The sequence below is a fragment of the Xiphophorus couchianus genome, chromosome 10 (genome assembly GCF_001444195.1).
Source record: "Xiphophorus couchianus chromosome 10, X_couchianus-1.0, whole genome shotgun sequence".
NCBI lineage: Eukaryota > Metazoa > Chordata > Actinopteri > Cyprinodontiformes > Poeciliidae > Xiphophorus > Xiphophorus couchianus.
The window spans coordinates 9,423,235-9,440,451 of record NC_040237.1 but is presented as its reverse complement, the minus strand read 5'-3'; the positions used below and the strand labels follow the sequence as shown (position 1 = coordinate 9,440,451).

The window sequence follows — 17,217 nt, the reverse complement described above, 5'->3', positions numbered from 1 at the left end:
AAAAAAAGAAGAAGAAAAAAGCAGAAGAGGGAGAGAGCAGACAAAGAGCTTTTTGTCACGCCGTGTCACTACAAAGCTAAAATTTGTCTCAACAGCCACAGCTTGTGTCCGCTTCACTTCACACTGTTTTAATTCTAACGCACAGCAAGCACCTCCCTTTTTTTTAAAACAGCCAAATGTCACAACACTATCTGTCCTCTTGCCCTTCCTCCTCCTCCTCCGCTGTCGGATTGTAATGAGCGCCGTCATGGCTGCCCTCTGCCGCCCGAGCGAGTACAAATATGCATCTGTTTGTCTTTTCAAACACCTGTTAAGACCCTGCTCACCCGAGAAAGCATTCAGCCGAGGTTTGATGCGATTCCCCTGCTCGAGGGCAGCTGTCTGCAGGAAAGCGTGGAGTGAAGGAGTGTGGAAAAATGTAGGGCAGTGGATGGAGATGGACTCAGGGGGATGAGGTGGTCCCTCGTTTCTCTATTTTTTATTTTTTTTCCAAAGCTTTGCCGGGTTCTGCCAAAGCCACTTGTTTTAACTGACCCCCACTCTCAGGGCAGCCGAGTGTGTTTACAAGCCAAACGACTGCATCCCAGCATGCTTTCTGCCTCTTTAGATCAGTGTCAGAGCCTCCCTGAGTGCGCTGCTCCTGTGGCTTCTTGGTAGAGACAGAGGAAGAGGCACAGCTAGACGGGGCATGAGAGTGAATCGAAAATCCATGTTTTGCCCCCCAAGAAGAATGGGATGACAAAAGGTTTTTACTCAAGGTCATGCTTAGAGCTTGAAGTTACACACTCTCATTTTAGAGACAATTGATTGAACAGAAAAGTAGCTGTCATCTTGGCCTGATATCCCATGATATCTGAAGGTCTTATTTATTTGTAGTTCTGCAAAGGTTTGTTTATCCTCCTTCCACTCATCTAAATAGGCCCCCCTGTTCTCCACATTACCAAGCATCACAGCCATGGTTGTTAAGCAATGTAGCCACTAGAGGGGGTTCTGGGGTTTAGTTTTGGTTTGCAGGGCTGAAGGAAAGCCCCTGAAGCACATGTTGAGAACTTCAGTTAGTTTCCAATTTATGATGCGATAAAAAATGCAAGAAAATGGTTCATGGTGAGCCTATTGTATGTAACAATGGATTTGTTTGTCAGCTGAATGACACAAACGTAAGGTGAAAGCAGCAGGATACGGTGTTACCGCTGTCTCTCTCATACTGATCAATAAACATCTAAAAGTAGCAGCAAAGGTAAAGTAAGGGTTTTGGCCAAGAAAAAAGATATTAATTTATGTCACCAGAGCATCAAAGCTGCAATTTACTTGCCTGAAAAGGTACCGCAATTAAAGCCTTTCATAATTATAAAAACTAATTTGCTTCTAATCAATAAAAACAGCAGCATCTGTCAATGAGTCTGTCTTTTAAAGAAGAGGGGAAAAAAGCTGGTAGATTGTAAAGCCAACAAGATCAATCTGTCACTGTTTGAAATCTCACCAGCTTCGTTTTACTTTATATGATAAAAACTGAGAGATGCTGTTAGCTTGACTATTTTTTTTTTTTTAGCAGTCTGAACTTAGCTTATATAGTACTCACACCCTTAATGTTTCCTTTTTGTCCCTTTACAACCACAAACGTCAATGTATTTTTGGGAGATTTTATGTGATAGACCAACACAAAGTAGTGAGAACAATTTTTTTTTTAAAAGTTACAAATTGTGGCCTGCATTTGTAGGTTTTTCTACTAGGATTGCCCTGAATTTAGCTCCATTCATCTTTCCATCTTTGATGTGTAAGTTAATGTTGCCACCACCATGTTTTGCTATAAGGATGTTGTGTTTAGGGTGTTATTTTACCAACTTACATGTTGTTTTGCGTTACACTGGATTACTGATGGATTTTCCGCACTTCCCCCAAAAGAATTTAGCCTGGTGGATTTATTACATGACCTATAAAAACTGTTTCCTGCACTTCATTTCTTTAGGTTTAGCCTATCAGACAAATACTTGTCTCACTTATTTGTAAAAACAAAAAAAATGCACATTTGTTTTGCCTTATCATAAAATCCCAATACAATTCATTGTACATTGTGAGTGTATGACAAAAAGGTGAAAAAAGGAGTAAGAAATTTTTGGCAAAACTGTACAAATATGGAAATATGAAAGTTAATAAATGAAGCTATTATATGTAGAAGCTGAGCAGGAAGCTACTTCTTCTATACAGCAGTCTTGTGCCACACTGATAACTAATGTCCAGATTGCTGTGAAATTTGTCATAAGCTGGTCAAGCTACCGAAGAGTGAATCATGTTGTGATCTTCTCCGGACTTGTGTCGGCTGGCAGATCCAAATCAAAACTCTTTCTGGAAGAGCTTAAAATAAAATAATTGCTCTGTAGATCATATCCAACGATTTGATTGGTGCAGACTCGTACATGAATTAGCAGGGAGGAGGTTATCCACTGGTCAGGTGGTAGCCGGCTAGCAGATGCAGCTCTGTCTCTGTGGTTGATTTTGTCCGATCTTCCTTTGATGCCAGCCCCTGTGGAGGGGGGGGTAGGCCAAGCAGTGCTGCTGTTTTGAGCAGAGTGAGTCAGACTGTAATGGACTGTCTTGTGCTCCTGCCTGCCCACCTCTAAGATTTATCGCCCACCTTATCTATTCACTGCAAACTCCCTCACATAACTGTACACTGCACACACATTTTCCTCCTTCATTTATCTTCACTTTCACTCTTTTTTTGTGTTTGTTTTTGTTGCTCTCTCCTTCTGTCCATTGCTGTCTCTCTGCCTCTTGCTTATGGATGGAAATCCGACTTTGACTGAGGGCTTTTATGTATGAAAATAATTACACTTCCAGATGGTTTTGTTACTCCATGACAAGAGTGATGAGTAAATTATAACTCTGAGAAACTCGTCTGAGTGCTGTTACGGATGATACATTTAAGAAATAAGGCTTGAAAGATGCGCTGACTTCCTTACAGTTAACAAAACTCTCCTGCAAACAAGCATCACTTCTGTGTGATACCATGAAACATATTAATACTTCTTTAGCTTTCCCACATCCTGTCACATTACAACCACCGACTTGATTGCATTTCTTGGATATTTTATGTGGCAGATGAACAGGGAGATGGCTTTAAAGCTAAGTTAAGCTATAAAACAACACATCAAGCTATCCACATTTGCAACAAGCAGTATAGAGAAGTTAGCTAAGTTGTAAATGGTTCTGCAAGGTAAAACTTTCTAGCCCATATGCAAATACTGTGGCAGAAAATTAACACTGCCTTTTAAAATTGATCAGTAAATAAATATTCATCCCTGGTTTACATTCAAATCATGTACTTGCTACATTACACATTTAATAAAATATGACTAACATGTTTGTTTTTTTAAAGCCTAGCCTTGCATTAATATACTGTACTCAGAAAAGTACTTATGTACTAAGATTATTATTTTAAACTGAAATAACAAACTGGGAGTGGCTTGGCTGCTAAAAGTAAGCTTTTCCAAAAGTAAGTTTTAATCTATAGATTAAAATATATTCTGAAAATGGGAGTTTGCGCAAGCGCATTTAGATTTTAAATATTGCTTTAGGCCACAAATGATAAAGAGCTGAGCAGTATTAAAGGTGATAAAAACACAAATTGTTGGAAGTTTTACTTTTTCTTTTTTTTTTTTTTTTTTTTTGCTTTTTTGTTTCACAAAATAACTGCCAACATGCCCAGATTTAGTTGACCAAGCAGGTTCACACTGGAGCGCAGACTGCAAGATGCAAAAAGAAGTTTCCGAAACCCACTTGAAAAGTGTCTTCAGAGGACTCTTACTGCTGCTAACATGGAAGTTAATACCTACCTCTATGCAAGTAGGTAGGACACTACACAATTAGAAAGTGAGTGTAAAAGATTAACTTTTATAGATGGCATGCAAGCAGGAAACCTTTGCTCTCTGTGATAAACATGTTGGGCAAATAATTGTCAAGGGAACAATGTTGGATAATGTTCCTTTGACAGATGATTGTAAAATTGAATTATTTAGACACTTTAACAGATGACATGTTTGGCATGAAGGAAAAGAACCTCAACAGTGAAGCATAGAGGTGGTAGTGTCATGGTTTCGGGATGGGTGGATAAAACAAGACCTGGCTGGCTCGCCACTATAGAATGAGTTGCAGCACAACAATGGATATGGGGCGAGTGTTAGGTGTGGAGATGACCCCAGAAAGTATAATTAGGTTTTTCTATGACCATATGATCCCAATCATCACCCTCCCAAAACCCTTTTGCTACAAGCAGAATATCAGAATATCTATTCCACTGATTCTTCTCTTCAGTTTCTCCTCTTCCTCACTCTCAAGGCTGCCCTGCCACCGTGAGTCATCCTCACCTGGTGAATAATTAAAAAAGTCTGGGACTCTCACTCCGTCTGGCTGTGGAGAGGTTGCCGGTGGAGGAGGAGGAGGATAAGGGGGGAAATGGAGTGATACCTTCCTCTGCGTCGCCTGAGGGAGAGTGTTATGGGCAGGATTATGAGCAACCGCCATCCATCCATCCCTCACAAATACATTTGCTTTCAGCAGCCTTGAAACTACTCCCTCAGCCCCCGTTCACAACATGGCTGCCATGTTTTCCTGGAATGCCTGGCACAGTGGCGCAGCGGAGGCTGCATGGCTCAAATCGTATGAGGCGGGGTAATCATTTTAGGGGGATGGTGCCAGATAGCGCAACGTTGGGTTTGCTAATTCCACAAGTACGGGAGGAGATTTGCAGCCACGTTAGGCTTTCATTCACCCCCAGGATAATTGGATTAGCAACATTTAAAACAGAACAGCTCTGGGTGTTTAGCTCCTTCTTTCTGTGACCGCTGATGCTGGCAGCTTTGGGCAGTCTTTACACTTTTTATCACCAGTGTTACATCAGGTCATCATTCTTTCTGGGAGAATATTACATCAGTGTTGAGTTGGTTTTCTGCCTCTTTCCCTCTGACTACATGGGTTTTTGAGTTAGCACTAAAAAAATAATCTGACCTGGGAATATGGATGAAGCGTCTTTTATTACACTGAGCTGCAGCTGGCACACAGCTTAGTGCTGCCCATGCACTCCTTATAAACAGCTTTTCATGCAATTCTAGATATGTCGGATTGATCTTTTTCTCTCTTTTTCTGCTGATTTTATTGGTTGAAATATGCTCTCCGTGATCATCACATTTCTTTTCACCCTCATGGTAGCCTTCTTGGAAAAAAAAAAAAACATGGCTAAAAAAGCTCTTTGGGGAGCTGTTTGCTGCAGGACAACAAATTCTGTGTTACTCTTAGACGAAAAGGTGTCACATAGTGGCAAAACGAGGCGTCTCTTCAGGAAGCTGAATTTTCACTTATTTGTTTTGCATAAGCAGGTGTGAGGTGGGGTTCAAATGTTTGAGAAAAAATATGTTTTTGTGCAAAAACTGCAGCAACAAAAGCAACAAAAAAGAAGACGTTCCTCACAGTGCCTTGATCTCAGCATCGTCAAGTCTGTCGGTTTACATAAAAAGGCATGAGGATTCGAAGCAGTTTGCATCCACCGACTTATGTGATTCTCCAACCTTAAAACCAACGTCCTTTAAAAACTGTGTTCACGTTTGTCTGTTTTAAAAGCAAAAGTATGTTTACGCCAAATACTGAACATTTCATTTGAAAGCGTCCAGCATTTTTCCCACATTTTCTCTAATGCATTTCTGAAACCCTCTTATATTTGCCTCTGAACTTATGGTACAGTATAAAAATCCATGCCAACTCGCAAAATGCACTCTTTGTCCATATCGTGCTTGCTGTCTTGCAGAGTACATATTTTCTGCACCTCTGGTTCTCTGTATGCTTATTGCTGGTAGTCCGCAGAGTGTGAAATGAACTACCTCGCAGGCTGTCATCTGAGCAGCAGCTACCTCTCTCTGCAAGGATCTGATCACAACTCGCCTAACTGAAGGAAGCAAAAGAAAGACTCAACTGAAAATAGGATTTGGCACGTTGTCAGAGATGACTTATCGCTGTGGCTTGAAATTTGAGATTTGACACATGGCAGATGTTGATGGCTTCATATTAAAATGTTGCTAACAACCTACATGAAATAAAGCAGTGGATTCAAGGCCGGAGTCTGCCATTCCGAGTTGACTTGCTACCAGAAGTTCTCTCTGTTACTTTTATGGGAATTTATTGATCTTGTTAACAACAATTGAACTAGTTATATTCCCCAACATGCCCTGCAGACATGCTTAAAAATGTGCTCAGTGTTGATTCAAAGACTAGTAGCTAAATGACCTTAGTTTGGTTGTTTCTAACATCATAACATGCTGATGCTAGTGCTACTTTTTTCGTGTGCTCACTTCTTGTTCAACTGAGCTGCCCCTTGCTCTGTCCTCTGACACTGCTGCAGTTTTCATTTCTGTCCTCACTTGCTTTTTTTTCTTCTTCTTTCTCTCCTTACTTTCTGTCCTCTGCTTGCTGTCCGTCTCAGCTTCTGCAAATAACACCCATGCCTGGCAATCTCAGTCACGTAAGTTACTTTAAATTTCATTTGTCACATCAGGTTGTCAGTCTTTTCCCAAATCTCCTCACTGGCTACTAGTTACAGTGCCTTAGAAAGTGTTCATAACCGTTAAATTTTACATTTTATGAAATTGCAATCATAAACTTCTATGAATTTACAGACTAAACAATGTATATTTTTCACAGTCGACTAATTAAGCATTTACTTTGTGTAGGATTATTACATAAAGGCTCAGTAAAAACATTTAAAGTATTTATTTGTAAGACGATAAAAATGTCCCTGTTTGACAAATACAAACAAAAATCTCATTCAGTCTCAAGCAGACCTGCTAAAAATATAATATATAAATGAACGTCATAACTATTAAAAGCAGGGGATGCTTTAAGAGTTCAAAAGACGAGGCTCAGGAGATGATGCCCAGAGGCAGCGGGTTGAAGTTTACAGAGGTTTTTATCACACAGCTTTAGAACTGTGTACCAGATTCATTTTACCCTCATTAGTCTTTAATGGTCCATATGTTCTGCAGAGAACATGTCCAACCTTTGGGTGACTTTGGCTTATCGACTCCCCCTAGTGAGAAAAAGCAGCAGTCGGCAGCGACTGATGAAAGCAGTCACTGGATTTAGAAGAGTAATAATCACCTTCTTTGATCTTTGTAGTTACATTTTCTCCCTCTTGTGATTTATATAATGATGTTACTCCTTAGGTTATCGCCATCCCACCAATTCCTTTTATTTGTACTTATGAATACTTTCTTAGTGTTTTATGTTTAAACAACCCTTTCTGGACTACTGTTGCATTTTTTTTATTTGTAATTACCACTGCTAAATTTCTAAGCATTGAAATCATATCTGGTCTAATTAACTACGTTTTCTGCTGCCTGGTGTAGTGATACCAAACAGAAGGCTGCAAGCTGTCCACATAAACGTATTAGCAAACATGTAGGAGATATAGCAGGTATGCATCCATATGATGCACTTTTCTGTCTATTCATACCCACATCTGTCCGTCTGTCCATCCATACATTTGCGACGCCCTGCATCCAGCCATGGATCCGTCTGTCCATCAGTTTGTCTCAAAGTCCATCGAAACGGTTTGTTTATCCATGCATTCATTTATCCACCTGTCTGTCCGTCCATGACATCATCCATTAACATTTTTACGTCCATCCATCCATCCATCCATAAAATCGGACAGTTATATAATGTACATTTTGACGTCCAGCTAAAGGGAGCTAAAAAATCTTCAAATTTGATTTTAAAAAGAACTTTTTAAAATTAAGTAAAGTAGCTCTGGGTCCTCTAAACGTCCTCCATTTCCCTGCAACCCGCAGTGCGTTTTGCACCTTATCGGCCTCAGGACATCGCTCTCAAACCTCTGCTGTTCGAAGTACCCAGCATCACCATGGACTCTGTCTTCACGGGACGCGAGTGGCTCTTCCAAGAGATCGACGCCCACCTCAACAACCCCAACGGCGGAAGCAACCACGGCGTCGTGATCGTGGGCAACATCGGCTTCGGCAAGACGGCGATCATCTCCCGGCTGGTGGCGCTGAGCTGCCACGGCACCCGCATGAGGCAGATCGCCTCGGACAGCCCGCAGGCCTCACCCAAACGTGAGCTTCAATCTACTTTCAACTCTGTTTAAATTCTACCTTTTAGCACAACTTTAACATTTGATTGAAAAATAGCCGTTCAAAGTTACGATTAATGGTTTTTCGAGCTGGCCCTTAGCTTGTTCTTGTTGTCTTGTGTCCAGATGGAGAGGGGCTCCCTCTCACGCAGCCCCAACCCACGCACGGCACCCTAGGAGGAGGCAGCTGTCCTGGAACCCCTGAGATGAGGCGACGTCAGGAAGAGTCCATGAGGAGGCTGGCGTCACAAGTATGGAAAACACACAGCTATTCAAACAAACCTCTCCATTCAAAGATTAAGACTTTGTCTAATATTGAAGCTTATTGTGACAAAATTAGGTCAGCAAATCAACTGTCAACAAAACTATTATCTCGTTTTAAGCAAGGTAATCATTATCAAGATCCTATTATCTCAAGATAATAAAAACAACTTGTCTTTTTTTTTTTAAGAAAAATAAACTTCTTTGCTTGACATTTGAGGTTTTAGTTACTTATACCTACACATTTGAACAGGCTTTGTCTGTGCCCTCTGTTAATTTATTGGGGACATTGTTATCATAGCCCAAACTCTTAAAACAAAAATAGTTAAACCAATTAAATCAACGCATTTAAATGTTTGTACAAAGCTGTTGGTGTCTAAAAAATTACCTGAGATGTGTGAAAATCTGTCTTGAAATTTGAAACAGAAAGTGTGTTAATGTTGTTGTAGCTGGTAACTTTTTTTAAGATGAAAAGGGGACAATCATCTAAAAAGTTTAGAATCTGCTTTAAAATTTCTACTTTACTGTCTTGAACATATTTTGAGTCTTGAATGCGCAACCACATAAAGTGCGAACACCTGCCCACTTTCCCTGTGGTTCTTCCAGTCTGCTTGTGCACCTCGATCCCTCCTTTCCCTGCTGCTCGACCATCTGCATCCTCAGTCCCAGCCTCCTGCATTATGCAGATGTGTTTAAAAAAGAAAAAACAACTTTGCCAGGGAACCTTATAAAATATTTATATCTGAAGAAAGCCATTTCTAGCCAAGCTATTAGATCTTGTTAACTCTTGGCATTAATAATTGAACTCGTTCCCTTTTTCACCCCTTTTGTTTTAAAACCCCGTATTCCATTGTGACTAAAAAATTAGCATTTTATTTGATGAGTCTCTCTTCCCCCATCTCTCTACCCTCGGATGCTGCCATCACCTCTGAATATTCAACCTCTACGTCACACCTGCTGCCATAGTTTTATCTGAAAACCTCTCGGAAAATCCAGCACTATTTTCCATCACTGCAAACCCTTTGGAAGGTTTTTCTGAGTCCGTTCCCCCTTTCATCTGATCATGTTTCCAGTTCGTAGCTGTGAAATGTGACAGTTTAACACTTGACTCCGTCGTGCCACAGTCAGCTCGCACATGCGTGAGCTGACTAGGAATCAGCCTGCAGCTATGAATTATTAATAGCTAAAGCCTTACAGTGAAACAACAAGTATTATGTTTCATTATGCTGCGATCATCCACCATGAAGTTGACTCCATCCCAAATGACGGTGAAAAAAAGCGGACTCTGCACTCACACAGCTTTAAAAGCGGTTATTTTTCAAGGTGATGTTCTCCTCAGCACTGATCTTTAATAAGTTTTGTAACACGTAAATGCTAGTAAAGGTCCGGAGAGCTTGTGATGAATGCAGGATTCTTCATTAAGTGACCAGCAGTTTTTGCTCTGTACTCTATCACCCCCAGGTGGTGGCCTATCACTACTGCCAGGCAGATAACGCCTACACCTGCCTGGTGCCGGAGTTTGTGCACAACGTCGCAGCCTTATTGTGCCGCTCACCGCACCTGGTCGCCTACAGGGAGCAGCTTCTGAGGGAACCACACTTGCAGAGCGTCCTGAGTCTGCGCTCCTGTGTCCAGGACCCCTTGGCGTCCTTCAGAAGGGGGGTCCTGGAACCCCTGGATGCACTTTACAAAGGTGAGACCCTCGTTGCTGAACATTCTACCCAAATAATGAAAGCATTAAAATAACACAGCAATAACTCTTGCAGCATTTGTTGTTGTGAATTTTGAAGCATTTGTGTTTGAACATTGGTATTTTCTAGTAAAGTAAACTTTTAAAGTTTAGGTCTGTAGCCTGAACCCCGCCGGAACGCCGGTTGTTGTTGGTGGTCGGGTCGGGTTTGGTTTGGGCTTCTGTAGAATCTTTTTAATAAGCTTACAATACATGGAACATGGAGAAAACTCAAAAAATTTAAATTAGGTTTATAATCTGTGGCTAAGGTTCATATAGATAAACAGTTTCTCCCCACTGATTATTTTATAGAAAGAAAAATCAACTCTGAGGAGGACCTCATTATCCTCATCGACGGCCTCAATGAGGCCGAGTTCCACAAGCCGGACTACGGAGACACCGTTGTTTCCTTCCTCACCAAAACCATTCACAAGTTCCCTCCCTGGCTCAAACTAGTGGTGACGGTTAGAACAACACTACAGGTGAAAGAACTGAGAGCTTTTACATCACTGAACTTCCGCTTCTCATTTATTTCTGATTCCAGATTCGACTCGTCATTGATGCATTTAGCCTGAATATGCAAATGACCTGAAATCAAATGTTGCTTGCAGGAGATCACCAACGCGCTGCCGTTTCATCGCATCTCCCTGGACAGCCTGGAGGAGAACGACGCCATAGACCAGGACCTGCAGGGCTACATCCTGCACCGCATCCACAGCAGCCCCGAAATCCAGAACAACATTTCGCTTAACGGCAAGATGGACAACACCACCTTTGGCAAGCTCAGCGGCCACCTGAAGGCCCTGAGCCAGGGGTCCTACCTGTACCTCAAGCTCACCTTTGACCTCATTGAGAAGGGCTACCTTGTTCTCAAAAGTTCCAGCTATAAGGTGGGTGGTTCAGGTTTACATTTAAACTTTGAGCATTTGACGTCTACACAGTCTGGTAAACTACTGTACTTTTTCCCCATTCAGATTTCTTCTGCTTTTCCTTCTTTTTACTCCAAAAAAGATCACAGTCGCCTTCTCACATTTCCCCACAATGATCCCAAAGACTTTAGGAGTATTTTTTGTGGACTGAGAAGACAAAAATGCAACTCTTTCGAATGTGAAAGTCTGATTACATCCATCTTAAACCTCACAGTTTAAGAAAACAAAACATCATATGGGTGTGGTAGTGTGATGGCTTTGGGCTGCAAAGCCATCACAGGTCTTTGTGAGGACCTGCATGACTTGCATCAGTGATCAAACACACTCGGGAATCATAATTCAAAGTACAAGGCTTAGTGGCCTAGTGAAAATCAATACTTAAATCTGATTTTGATGGTGTGGTATGACTTTACATAGGCTGCTTTGCTTAAAAACTGTATTATGTAGATGACTTGGAGCGATTGCACCATGAAGAGTGCACCTTTATGTTTTTACAGTGATGTAAAAGCCTGAGTGTTCCAGCTTTCACAGATGGCAGTATTGGGTGGTTCAGCCAGTTATTAGGATTAGGAGGCAATTACTTTTTCACATAGAATCAAACTGGTTTAGGGAGAATTTTTCCCTTAGTACATTATATCCTTGCTTTTTGAAAATGGCATTTTCTGTATTCTGGTTATATCTGTATCATGCCAAAATGTGTTTAATCTCAAACTTTGAAGTCTGAGGGGAAAAAACAGCAAAAAATCAAAGAAATCTGCGAGGCGTGGAAATGCCTTCTCACAGGTCTGGTTGTGAGGATATAAAAATGTCCTAGTAATATAGAAATTTGATTCCAAAAAACTGAATTTTGACCAGTGGAAGTGTGGAAAAGAAAAAGGGAGTTTAGCCACTTGTTTATTCTGCCTCCCAGCACTGGGTGCTGTTCTGCCAGCTGTAGCTTTAATATGCAGATCATGAAGGTAATAATCAACCATCTGATGACCTGCCACCTGCCATCATCAAAATGCGTTCCCTTTGTAATAAAAATGGTAGAATAACTCGACTGAGGGATGTTATGCTTTTATATAGAGTTAATAAATGTTGTCCAGGTGTTGCATTTAGCATTTATAGAAAGTAAATGTAACTGTGTTGCAATTTATTTAATTATTCTTTAAAAACTTCCTAACCCAAAATAAATAAGTTACTAATTACCTCAGATAATACTTGGGAGAGTTTATTATTATTATTTATTATTATTATTTACCTGCATTGTAGTGTAACTAAAGCTTTTTTGAACAGCCAGGACCCAACACGTCCTTTGATTAATAATGCATTCGAAATGCTTCAGTGTGCCTTTCGTAATGAAATATTTTATCTCTCACCCCCAGACTCATTTAATTTCATGTATTCGGACGTGCTTCCAGACTCCATAAAGAAGTGACAAGTGATAAATTTACATTCTTCGCTCCGAGGAAGTCCGTGTGGAGCAGCAAAAGGCGCTCCGTGCAAACACGATGCATTATTCATGTTGTGTAGAAGGGATCCAAAGGAAATCAGCATTACCATTCAGATTCTCTGCTTCCTTCCTTTTTTTCCCTTCCTTCCTCAGGTGGTTCCAGTAAACCTGGCAGAGGTGTACCTGCTGCAGTGCAACATGCGCTTCCCCACACAGTCGTCGTTCGAGCGGGCGCTTCCCCTTCTCAACGTGGCCGTGGCGTCGCTCCATCCGCTGACGGACGAGCAGATATACCAGGCCATCAATGCTGGTTCGCTGCAGGTAATTTACCTGAAACAGCACGTTAGGCGAAGGAGACTTTATGACTACATTCACCTGCATACACAGTAACATCACACTTAGCCAGCCTGATCAGTATTTGACAATGTTGGGGCATATCGTGGGATTTTAAAGTTGTTAATCCAGCACATTAACAACTTAATCCTCATTATAGTCTAATGTAGTTGTTGTTTTTCTTCCTGCTTCCGAGTATCAGGATGTAGATTAGTGACGTTTGTCAAGTATCAGTGATGTACAGTACATTTCAGGCGAATGCGACTTGGCAGTACAGACACAGTTCATATTTGAAAAAATCAGATATGTATCAGATTTAGGACCACATACCCTTGGTGGCCTGGGTATTATTTGTGAAAATCTGATTAATGTTGTTCAGACTGTCATGAAAAGATCAGAAACCGGTCGCAAAAAAAAATGATTTGGGTCACTTTAGGCTGCAGTGTGAACATAGCCTATGTATACCATTGGTACAAAAACGCAACACTCATATGGTAGCAAAACAGACCCAAATCATCGGTCTGCTTCTGCCATACTGGACAGCATGATGTATTTATGCTTATAGGAATAGGGCAAAAAGTGCATGAAGCTTTGTCTTTAATTTCAGTACTGACCAGTATCGACTTCTTCCAGCTTTAACATGTGCATTGTATTTGGTGGCAGGGCACACTGGACTGGGAAGACTTTCAGCAGCGTGTCGACAACCTGTCAGTCTTCCTCGTGAAGAGGAGGGATGGCACCAGGATGTTTGTTCACCCTTCCTTCAGGGAGTGGCTGATCTGGAGAGAAGAGGGAGAAAAGACAAAGTTCCTCTGCGACCCAAGGTGAGCACAGATAAGCGAGGGAGCAGGTAAATAATGGACCAGTAAAATCTTGGATCAGAGACACCCTTAATAAAGACATGTACAAAGTAAAAAACTACCTAAAATTTAATTTTACAGTATTGTTTGTTCTGTAGTAAAGAATTAGTTGTGGATATTGGTGAACTCAACTTCACCAGCAGTGCTGTTAGCTTTAAAAAGTACAGGAAGCACTGACGGCGTGTGTTCATTGTCTCTGCAGGAGCGGACACACCCTGCTGGCCTTCTGGTTCTCTCGCCTGCAGAACAAGCTGAACAGACAGCAGACCATCGAACTGGGCCATCACATCCTCAAAGCACATATCTTTAAGGTGGAACATTATAACCAGGCAAACACACCCACACGCACAGCGGTGGTAAAGCATTGCACTGAAGAATGTTTACATTCTGTCTTCAAGGGTCTCAGCAAGAAAGTCGGCGTCTCATCGTCTATCTTGCAAGGTTTGTGGATATCTTACAGCACAGAGGGTCTTTCTGCAGCGCTCTCATCACTCAGAAATCTCTACACTCCCAACATCAAGGTACAGTGATCCATAAATGATGACTCTGTGTTTAATTATTACACACAGAAAGTACTTCTCAGATGAATTCTAACGCATTGCTCTTCGTGTGTATTTAGGTGAGTCGGCTTCTGATGCTGGGCGGTGCCAACGTGAACTACCGCACGGAGGTGCTGAATAACGCCCCCATCCTCTGCGTTCACTCCCATTTGGGCTACATGGACATGGTGGCTCTGCTGCTCGAGTTTGGTGCCTTCGTGGATGCCCAGTCTGAAAACGGCCTCACACCGCTTGCCTACGCTGCTGCCGGCGGACACATGGCCATCGTCACTGCACTTTGTCGCAAGAGAGCAAAGGTGTGTGGGGGGAACAATGAGGCACAACTCTTCCATTGGACCCTGGTTAATATTTGTGTTTTTGTGTAAAAGGTGGACCATCTGGACAAGAACGGCCAATGCGCCCTGGTTCACGCGGCCTTGAGGGGCCACATGGAGGTGGTGAAGTTCCTCATCCAGAGTGACTGGAACGTGGGCTCACAGCAGCAGCAACAACAGTCACCACAGGCACAGCAGCAGGCAGCCTTCACTAAGAGCCAAGCAGTCCAGCAGGCACTGGTTGCTGCAGCCAGCATGGGCTACACAGAGGTACGGCACATCTGCATTTGTCTATATTACCATGACATTTCACATTTCTCTGTGCCATATGGAATTTACCTTACAATGGTGATATTCACAACTTCCACCTCATGGAGACTGATATCCTGAAATATTTGGCATACTTTTTTTTTGCATCTTCCTGTAGTATATTCTGTATCTTCAGGAGTGTTGATCGAGCAAACTCAGAAAACCAGAAAATTAAATAAGAAAATCACGTTGAAGACAAATGCACACACTTTCCAGACTTTTATTTGTAAAAAAGGGGGGGAATGAAAGCCATGTGTCATTTTGCATCCACTTCACAATTGGTTGTTGTGAAGTGGAACATAAAATTCTGAATAAAATACATTGAAGTTTTTGAAACTTTTGCAGTACACTTTAAATGGATTCTGATGGAAAGAAACTCCATATTCCAAATATTCATACACCTAACACATGGAAGTTTAAGATTAGACTGACATCAAGACTGCACATAAAAGAGGGGAATCATGTGATTTAACAAAAAAAAAAATGAAGATATTAAAGAGAACTAGGATGTTAATGTGTGGCTTCTTTTGTGTTTTCTTCCATCAGATTGTTTCTTACCTGCTGGACCTGCCAGAGAAAGATGAAGAGGAAGTGGAGCGTGCTCAGATCAATAACTTTGACACCCTGTGGGGAGAGACAGGTGGGAATACCTTCAATACAACCGCATTACACACAAAACCCGCACAAAAATCAATCGCAAAAGATGTCTTGATGTGAAGTCCTTGGACAGCTGCAGGAGAACATCCTGGGGTCTCTCCAGACATGCACTGTTTTTCTTAGAGAGGGTGCTTCCTGAATGTCGCTGAGAGGCAGAGCGCTGCAGTGCGGATGTAAGCGATCTCTCTCGTTGTGTCTGCCTGCGCGCTGCTGCGTCAGAGGCTGGTGACGATGCAGTCAGAGGTGTCGCTCACAAGCAGGGGAAGAGTAGGGAGGAGAAGCAGTCGCTCCAGGGGGCTTTCAAATGACTAGTCTGATTGTACTGTGGCAGGGTGCTGAGAAATGTAATGCATCATTGTAACCTGCAGCTACAAAACCTCATTACAATCTTTCTTCCCCCAGCTGCGGCGTGGAAACGGCTGTTCACGAATGTCTGCTGAGGAGGGAACGTGCTCTCACTCAGTCACATATTTATCATTTGTAAAGGATCAGAAGGTCGACAGCTGCTCTGAGAGCGGGTTTTTAAAGAGCGATTCTGGGAAATATACCCAGCTACACACCTCATCTCAAAGGTGTTTTGCAGTAGAAAATAAATAAGCTGACTAAATAAGATAATAACAAGGTCATCCAAACAGGGCAGCAACCACTTTCAGTGTTAGAAAAAAGGTTATGCTTCTTAAAAATCCTAATTATCACTGAATAAGACAAATCTCTCCTCGATTATCAGGACATCTCAAATGTATTGGGGAAGATTGTGGTTTTTCTAATGCAGCATTAATGTTTTTTGAAGCATTTTAAGTTTAAAACAATTCATTTGAATATAATTCAAAAGCTAATTTATATTGGTAATTCTGTATAGCCAACTTGTGACAACCTGAAAGCAGGTCCTTTGGTGATTATAGCATTAAAATCCAATAAGAAAACAACTTTACATTCCAAAATACATCAGTGACTAGGCAGATGTCGAAAATACACCCTCTGTGAGAAGACGCATGACGTCTTTGCTAAAGAAGCTGGCTGTGCAATTTTCTGTATCCAAGCATAATAACGGAAAACTAAGTGGAAGGAAAACTGAGAGGATTGAGAAGCAAAACTCATTGGGGAAAATTCACAAGGAATCAACTGAACCCCAATCTTCACTAGATAAGATAATAAATGTTCACAAGTGTATAGACCTCGCATAAGGCAACTTTCCAAAAGTGTGTCAAACGTAGAAAACCAATCTTTGGAAAGAAGAATTTTAGATGGGTTGTGGAGGGTGAAGCATGTTGCCTTATCAAAGGCAAAAAAAAAAAAAAAGATTCATGAATTTCCAACATTACTCTCTTGTTTCTCGTTGGTCTGTGTATGTTTGCCATCAGCTCTGACGGCAGCCTCGGGTCGCGGGAAGCTGGAGGTTTGCCGCCTCTTATTGGAGCAGGGCGCCGCCGTGGCTCAGCCCAACAGACGAGGCATTGTTCCACTCTTCAGCGCCGTCAGACACGGACATTGGCAGGTCGGTGACAGCATTATCTCACTTTGAAAACTTCCATCTATTATCTGTGATCAAAGTTTCCAAAGTACCTAGTTTTGATTTTGGATTAGATTTCTCAATGATCCAGATTGCTGTCCATGCTGTTATCCTTATACGCAATCTTGCAAAAACAACAATATTTTCCCCTAAGAAAATAATATAATATAAAACAAAGACTGAACA

General features: G+C 41.6%; 1 protein-coding gene across 12 annotated transcripts in view; it reads left to right on the top strand.

Annotated features, from left to right (window-relative positions):
• Positions 1-17,217, top strand: part of tanc2b (tetratricopeptide repeat, ankyrin repeat and coiled-coil containing 2b) — a 158,199-nt gene that overhangs the window by 129,628 nt on the left and 11,354 nt on the right. For 10 of the 12 annotated variants that reach the window (XM_028029480.1, XM_028029477.1, XM_028029476.1 and 7 more), the window contains 14 exons: positions 6,470-6,508; positions 7,836-8,117; positions 8,261-8,385; positions 9,857-10,088; positions 10,437-10,606; positions 10,736-11,014; positions 12,642-12,809; positions 13,485-13,645; positions 13,884-13,992; positions 14,080-14,202; positions 14,301-14,537; positions 14,610-14,825; positions 15,411-15,504; positions 16,883-17,016. In XM_028029480.1, the coding sequence (XP_027885281.1) occupies positions 6,470-6,508; positions 7,836-8,117; positions 8,261-8,385; positions 9,857-10,088; positions 10,437-10,606; positions 10,736-11,014; positions 12,642-12,809; positions 13,485-13,645; positions 13,884-13,992; positions 14,080-14,202; positions 14,301-14,537; positions 14,610-14,825; positions 15,411-15,504; positions 16,883-17,016 (2,369 nt within the window). The remainder of the gene's footprint in view (positions 1-6,469; positions 6,509-7,835; positions 8,118-8,260; positions 8,386-9,856; positions 10,089-10,436; positions 10,607-10,735; positions 11,015-12,641; positions 12,810-13,484; positions 13,646-13,883; positions 13,993-14,079; positions 14,203-14,300; positions 14,538-14,609; positions 14,826-15,410; positions 15,505-16,882; positions 17,017-17,217) is intronic. The other 2 variants (XM_028029479.1, XM_028029478.1) reach the window with 1 other exon arrangement.